Consider the following 8,159-nt stretch of genomic DNA (forward strand, 5'->3'; position numbering starts at 1 on the left):
TTTCAACAGCTGACATGTGTGCCTGCATGTTACGAGTGGAATCGCATTAAACCCGCAACATTTAACCCCTTACATCTCGCTGCCAATGTCTGGCAGCGAGATGGATATGCGCACGGCCATTATTTTCACTTACCGCCACCCCCATCGGAAGTCACGTGCGTGATCGTGACTTCCGGTGGTTGTCATGATCGCACAGGGTCATGTGATGACGCCTGTAGCTATCATGAGTCACTTTTGGTTTCACTCGGCCCGGAGCTGAGTGAATCAGAAAGTGATCATATCTGCTGTTTACAGCTGTGTAGCTGTGATCAGAAGGGCAGAGGAATCGCATTGTTGATCCATATAGCCCCCTAGGAGGACTAGTAAAAACAAAAAAAAAAAAAAACAACCTAAAAGTTAAAATCACTCCCCTTTCACACCATTGAAAATGAAAGGGTTAAAAAAGAAAAAAATATACACAAATTTGGTATTGCCGCGTTCAGAAATGCCCGATCAAAATATAAAATCAATTAATCAGATTGGTAAATGGCGTAGTGGCAAAAAAATTCCAAACGACAAAATTATGTTTTTTGGTCGCCGCACGTTTTACGCAAAATGCAATAACAGGCGTTCAAAACGTAGCATCTGCGCAAAAATGGTACCATTAAAAATGTCAGCTCGAGACGCAAAAAATAAGCAGTCACTGAGCCATAGATCCCAAAAAAGGAAAACACTACGCATTTCGGAAGATGGCACAAAACATACGCCACTTTTATTGGACAAGCTTGTGAATTTTTTTTAACCCCCCTTAGATACAAGTAAACCTAAACATGTTTGTTTCTACAAACTCTCACCGACCTCAGGCATCACGACACATCAGTTTTACCATATAGTGAACACTGAATAAAACATTGCAAAAACTATTGTGCGATCACACTTTTTTGCAGTTTTTCCACTCTTGGAATTTTTTTGCTGTTTTCCAGTACACTATATGGTAAAACTTATGGTTTAATTTAAAAGTATAGCTCGTCCTGCAAAAAAAAAACAAGCCCTCATATGGCAAGATTGACAGAAAAATAAAAAAGGTCACGGCTCTCGGAAGGGGAGAAAAAAAAACAAAAACGGAAAACGCCCGGGGGCTGAAGGGGTTAATGTAGTAAGGGCTGAGCTGTATGTCACAACCAGTTTTGCTTAATACAAATTCAACAAAAAGGGGGAAAAATAAACTAAATAAAATAAAACAGCAAAAAAAGTTGTAATTACATGGATGTAATTGTACTTACATGGATTAACATCTCTGTATCTATTACGATTCTTATTTTCTGGATTCTTCGCGATCTTATTAGCCAACATTGGTGAATTAATCCTTATTTCCTAGAAAGAAAATAAAAACATATTTTCTGTAAGACAGTGTGTCAGATAATAACAGGGATGGTTACCATATTCAAAGCAAAACCATAATCTCTCACTACAATAGACTAGGCCAAAAAAGCTTGTCTGTACGTCACAAACGCAGCATTAAGCCAGAAAACGGTCATTGTACAAACATTTATGGGAGGTAAAAAAAAAATAAAAAAATACAGAAGTATTATAGGAGCGATCTCATTATTGGACACTTTACAAGATCTTATAAATTTGCCTGAATAGTTCTAGGAGTCATGAAAGCGGAAAAAAAAAACCCCACCATTTATTATATATATCTGGTGGTCTCTAACCAGGGAGGGGGCAGCGGTGGTGGAGCAGGGATCACAAGAAACAGGGGCTGTGCTGCAGTACGGCGATGCTGCGGCGGGCGGTGCAGCGGGGGGCCCTTTGCTCACTGCAGGCAGCGGCGATGTGCTGCTCTGTACAGTGACTGCTCTATGCCAGGACTGCTTTGTATGGCAGGCGGTGAAGGCTGGCCATTCTGAAGAGGTTGGTGGTGCAGGCTTCAAATAAATGGCGGTTGGAGTCGGCACGTGCGCAGATGAGTGCTTGAGCCTTATCTGTGCGCATTCCGATTCCGGCCACCATTATTTGAAGCCCTCTCCGCCAACATCTTCACAATGGCCCATGCCTCACGCACAGCCGTGCCACACAGCCCCGGCACAGAGCAGCGACCGCAGCACAGCATTGTCCTGTGACAAGCTACATTCAGATTTTAAGACGCACCACGCATTTTCCTCCCAAATTTTTGGGAGGAAAAGTGCGTCTTATAATCCGAAATATACGATAAATATAATTAATATTGTAATAATCAAATCATATCTAACAGTGACAGAAAAAAGTTGGCCATTTTTAATTTTTTTGTAGGATTTTATTTGTTACCACTAGTAAGTATTCTTGCAATTCTGAATGCTTTTCAATCGGGTTGTGTTATTTGACTATAAATATCTCAAAAACTAAAGCCAATCTGGCATAAAGTCATATTCCTAATCCACACCATAAACTTACTATAAAAGTGTTCAGACAAATTCATTTGTTTATCGGAGGAAAAACTGCGGAATCTCTGATGATAAAAACTGACAGTGACCATACGCTGATACACAATCACTGATGTCTGAATGAGGAGTAGATAACATGTATAATGAATGTCAAACTCCACAATCTAAAATATTCGTTTTATCATCAAAATCCAAATGACCTTTCACTTTACATGTGTAAAACAAAGTCATGGAAGTTGTGGGTATTCTGCTCATTGACTTCTTCAGAGATAAAGATCACCATTTTTCCCAGAACATAATCTTCCAGATGATCAAATTACTACAACTTTCCAGAAGTAACAAGGAACAGGAAGCCTTACGCAAGAGGATGATTACCAGCAAAGAAAACACAAGATGGCAAAGACAACAGTGCCTTCAAAACAAAGATATCTTGACGAAAAAAAAAAGGCACCGGAGTAAATGGGCACCCTTCAGAATATACACAACCGTCGAGGCTAAAAAGCTCTATTTTACACTATGTATTGGAATTGCATATCAGCCACTATTTTGAGGGATTATTATTTAAAAAAAAAAAAAAAAAAAAAAAAGTAGGTTGCATAAATATCTTGTTACCTTTATTATACTAAGCACCAAAGGGGAGAGGGGTGGAAGGGGTGGGGGGGGGGGGTGGGGGGGGTCTGGGGACGACAAAACATCTAGACGTAAAATCCATAAAACTAGGTGACCAGACACCAGATAGGCGCTAGCCCGGATCCACATACAAGGTGCTGAAATGCAGGGGGGCACCTTTTGGACAGTTAACTAAGTCCATTTTGCAATGAAATAAATCTAAGGCCCATGCTTTTTTGGCAGCAAAAATGCTTATGCCAAGGTTAACCTTCTTATTGACTTGTATTGTTCAAGGGACTGAGTATCTTTTAGCAGAAAAGTTTTTTTGCGTTGTGTTACGGATACAACAAATGCGTTTCATATAGTGGCACAACGGATGCTACGGATCATACAAAACAACGGAAAGCTTTTTATTTTATTTTTTTTTTAATTTTTTACAGGTTTTACCGGTAGCAGACTATTGTGAACGATCAGCTGATCGCTCTCAATAGCCGGCGGCCGGTGGCTCAGCTGAGCACTGTCACTTGCCGGCGGCCGGGCAAGTCGGCGGGCGCTCATCCGAGCGCTGTCACTTGCCGGCGGCCGGGCATGCCGGCGGACGAGCGCTCATCTGAGAGCTGTCACTTGCCGGCGGCCGGGCATGCTGGCGGGCGGGCGCTCAGCTGAACGTTCGGCCACCGCAAGACAAAATAAAGTTTTTGGTTGTTTTTTTTTTTAAATCAAAAAAAAAAAAAAAAAAAAGAAGAGCATGCGCAGTGAAATCCTGAGGATTCTGCTGCTCAAAACAACGTTACATGCTGCGTTCCTCCCGCTGGGCGGAAGCAACAGAGCGTCGCCCAGCGGAAGCAACGCAGGTCCTTTTGGCACAAACCGTCACCCATACAAGTCTATGGGAAACAGCGGAATCCGTTAATGGATTCCGCTGTTTTCCAAAAGGGCGGATTGTAACGGAAGGAAAACAACGCAAGTGTGAAAGTACCCTCAGAGTCACTGATACAGGCAGCCCTGCTATACTGCGAGAGGGAATGGAGGGATTGGTGTTAGCTGAGGTGGCATTGAGACACATGGAGGGATGTGGTGTGCAGGCCTAACTACAGACCGAGTGCAATTATCAGGCCTTGGTTCCACTTGCATTTTGCAAGAACGAGTGCAATCCAATAAAACATCGGATTGCACTCGCACCAGTGCAAAACTATGGGGCAGTGTCCATCTGCGATTCATTTCTCATGCCATATCGGTGTGATGCCTTAGCAGCAGTTGGACTGCTCGGAACCGGGAAATGTCAGTGGCTCGAGTGACCCGGGTCCGGGGCTCGGCAGACACTTCGATGAAAAGGGGGGTTATTTACAAGGGTGACACCACCTGCGGTGTGTGGTAATGAGGAGTACCGCCACTGCCGTATGGGAGTGTCGGGGCAAATGGTGTGGGGCAGCGGTGATGGAGGTTCCCTCGAGGGATCAGGGTAGAGAAAAGGTAGGAACAGTCTATATTGATATAGGGCTGGCAGGGTGCTGGGGAGCCAGGGTACTCACTCAGGTGTGATGACGCATTCAGTGGACACAGACTGAGGTAAACCAAGTCTCTGGGTATCGTTGCCCTCGGTCACAGCACATCCGTTGGTCCGTTTTAGTGATTCTGTGGTGGACTGGAGCTTTCCTCCATACACTGTGTACTCTGTGTGTCCCTGGCCCCGTTGGCTTGAAACCTCCGGGTCCCATCCCTCTTTTTACTGGGGACCTGCTCTTAGCAGCTGGCACGTGGGATTTTTGTGGACTGCTCTGTGTGGGAAATCCTATCCCTCCGTTGTGCTGACGTCGCTAATCTCTGAGCAGTTGCAGATAACACGTAAAGCTACTACCCGCTGCAGGCTAATTGCCGGGTTGCGTGAAGCTACCTCACAACTTAGGGGTCTGTCCTCCGCTGTGTGCTCGGCCCCCAGACCGGTTACTGTGGATCCGATAGCTGACTGTCCCTCTTGACCCGTCCCAGCCCTGTCCTCTAGTTCCTCGCGACTGGGTCTCTGTCTCCTCAGGCTCAAGCCACAGTCTGCGATCCAGCCAGACTCTCCTCAGGGAGCTCTTACTCCCCAGGTCCTCTCTCTTTGACCGTTACTACCAACTGTCTAACTCCCCCACCAGCCTGTCTGACTCATAGGTGGGCGGTTCCTTTCCCAGCTGGAACCACGCCCCCGGTGTGCCTGACAAGTCTAGTGTTTGGGTGACTAGGATTTGTGCTGTTAGTAAAGAATCACTGTTGCAGGCCCCGGAACCAAGGAGAGTGTGCCCTGCACCAAGGATAGTGAGTGGTGCAGTTCCCTGTGACACCCTGGACTAGTCCAAGGGCGTCACATTGGCACGAGAAATGAATCGCAGCATTCTGCGTTTGGCAGGGAGTCTTGGCTCACACGCACCCATACAAGTTTATGCACTGTACTCGCATGTCATCCTAGTGCAGTGTGATGTACACAGAGACAGGCCACAGAGGAGATTGAGAAAGTGCTCCCTCCCTCTTCTCCGCAGCTGTGATCCGATTGCAAGATGCCTTCTTCTGTGCACATAAGCTACAAGGAAAAAAAAAAAAAGATGGCATCACTGCCCAATAGATCTCCACAGAATTTATCCTTTGGTTACGGATAAATACTGGAGATGTGAAGATGATGACAGCACAATGATTCACATCTGGTGGGATTGCCTGCAAATTGGCCAACTCTGGAATAAAGTTTTTGAGGGGGTTGGAATCTGTTACGAAAGTAATGATAAATAAACAATGAAGGGAGATTCAATTCAAGCTAGTACACAATGCAATTTACGCCTTTAATATACCACAAAGCAGCTCACTAGCACATTTCTTGGACCATTGCCCATTGCCCTAAAAGCAAAACTGTTTCACTGCATATGGGAATGCCCACGAGTGAGGGGGGTATGGGAGGAAGTGGTGGTGTACATATTGAGGATTTGGAAGGTAGTTATACCCGTCACCCCTCAGGCCTGTTTGTTTCAATGTATAGAAGCCCTTACAGAAACCGACAGAGCAAGTGCTCACATTCCAGGTGTAATACACGTAGTATTGCTTGTAGTTAAGAAATGCCTACTTAGGAATTGGCTGATAAGACAGACTCCGAGAAATACAGAAATAGTTGATACCCTAAAAACAATAATGATGTACGACAAACTGGATTCAGAGACACGTAAGGAGAAGTCCACTAAAAGATTCTTCAAAAAGTGGAGAACATTTATTGAGCAAAGCTTCACACAGACGGAAATCACCCAATTAATTAAAGCATTTGAACACACGTCTTGGTATTGTTTGGAAGACATTGCAGGGACACTGAAGATAGGGAGCATCCAAAGGACCAACTGAACAAGCGAACATATTTGTTCAATTAAGTTAAAGGAAATTATTAAAGGGAACCAATCATCAGGATTTTCGTGTATAAGCTGCAGCCAGTGCAGCACTGGCACTATCAGGCACAGTGTGTACATACCATCAGGGGGCAGCTCGGGTGTTTAGTCAGTGAAATCCAACTTTATAAAGTTTGAAATTTCGTGCACTTTTTGATTGACGTGTGCACCTCTGCAGATAATGTCCGGGCGGGTTATGCAGGAGTTCCCCGCCCCCCCCGCGCTGCCTGTTCCTCCCTCTCTCCTGATGTCCGGGCGGGTTATGCACGTGTTCCCCGCCCCCCGCGCTGCCTGTTCCACCCTCCCTCTCTCCCTCCCTCCGGCTGTATGTAAAATGCTAATCTTCAGAAACATGGCGCCGGAGTGGGCCTCAGCGCATAGCGCTTATCTCCGGCGCCATGTTTCTGAAGCCCGCATTACACAGCTTGGTGTCTGCAGAACAGCTGATCGGAGGACGCGATCAGCTGTAGCTATGACGACGTGCCGCCTCAGGACACCGGGCCAGGACAGGAGCTTGCCAGCGACATCGGGGGTCAGGTGAGGTGAGCTCACCATGGACTCACATGACCCCGTGACTGCAGTGCTGCGAGACCCGGTCACGGTAGTGATATCGGGCGGCACTGTCTTCACGGGGTCAGGTGAATGAAATTACTAGCACCTGTGATGTCATTGCCCCAGCAGGCACGCACACATTATACACACACATACACACACTATATATATACACACACACCCACACTGCTGTGTGTGCGCCCCTGCGTTGACCTGGGCTCACCTTCTGAGTTCCAGGTCACTGCAGGAAAGCACTCACAGCTGTGTGTGTGTATTAATGTGCGCGCGCGCGCGTGTATGATGTGTGTGCGCGCGCGTGTATGACGTGTGTGCGCGCACGCGTGTATGACGTGTGTATGACGTGTGTGCGTGCACGCGTGTATGACGTGTGTGCGTGCACGCGTGTATGACGTGTGTGCGTGCACGCGTGTATGACGTGTGTGCGCGCACGCGTGTATGACGTGTGTGCGCGCACGCGTGTGTGTGTGTGTGTGTATAGTGTGTGTGTGTATAGTGTGTGTGTGTGTGTGTGTATAGTGTGTGTGTGTGTGTATAGTGTGTGTGTGTATAGTGTGTGTGTGTGTGTATAGTGTGTGTGTATAGTGTGTGTGTGTATAGTGTGTGTGTGTGTATAGTGTGTGTGTGTGTATAGTGTGTGTGTGTGTATAGTGTGTGTGTGTGTGTGTGTATAGTGTGTGTGTGTAGTGTGTGTGTATAATGTGTGTGTGCGCGTATAATATGTGTGTGTGTGTGTGCACGCGCGCCTCTCTGCTGGGGCAATGACGTCACAGGTGGAAGTGAGGGGCTGCTCTCACAATCAATGGGGGACTTTTAGTTCTGCATTAAAGGGGTGGTTCACCCATTTTTTTTTTTTCCCCAATGATCAGATGATATTGGATCCGGATTGGACGGCGCGGGACCCTAACCCAGGATTACTGCGGAGGGGGGTTTATTTCAATAAAGATGGAGTCACTAATTGTGTTGTGTTTTATTTCTAATAAAAATATTTTTCTGTGTGTTGTGTATTTTTTTTTTTATCTATCATTACTAGAAATTCATGGTGGCCATGTCTAATATTGGCGTGACACCATGAATTTCGGGCTTAGGGCTAGCTGATAATATACAGCTAGCCCTAACTCCATTATTACCCGGCTAGCCACCCGGCATCAGGGCAGCTGGAAGAGTTGGATACAGC

General features: G+C 46.1%; 1 protein-coding gene across 2 annotated transcripts in view; it reads right to left on the minus strand.

The window, feature by feature from the left end:
• Positions 1 to 8,159, minus strand: part of PTPN2 (protein tyrosine phosphatase non-receptor type 2) — a 112,868-nt gene that overhangs the window by 68,151 nt on the left and 36,558 nt on the right. For both annotated transcript variants that reach the window (XM_075316404.1, XM_075316405.1), the window contains exon 2: positions 1,263 to 1,353. In XM_075316404.1, the coding sequence (XP_075172519.1) occupies positions 1,263 to 1,353 (91 nt within the window). The remainder of the gene's footprint in view (positions 1 to 1,262; positions 1,354 to 8,159) is intronic.

The sequence above is a fragment of the Anomaloglossus baeobatrachus genome, chromosome 6, assembly GCF_048569485.1.
Source record: "Anomaloglossus baeobatrachus isolate aAnoBae1 chromosome 6, aAnoBae1.hap1, whole genome shotgun sequence".
In the NCBI taxonomy this organism is placed as follows: Eukaryota; Metazoa; Chordata; class Amphibia; order Anura; family Aromobatidae; genus Anomaloglossus; species Anomaloglossus baeobatrachus.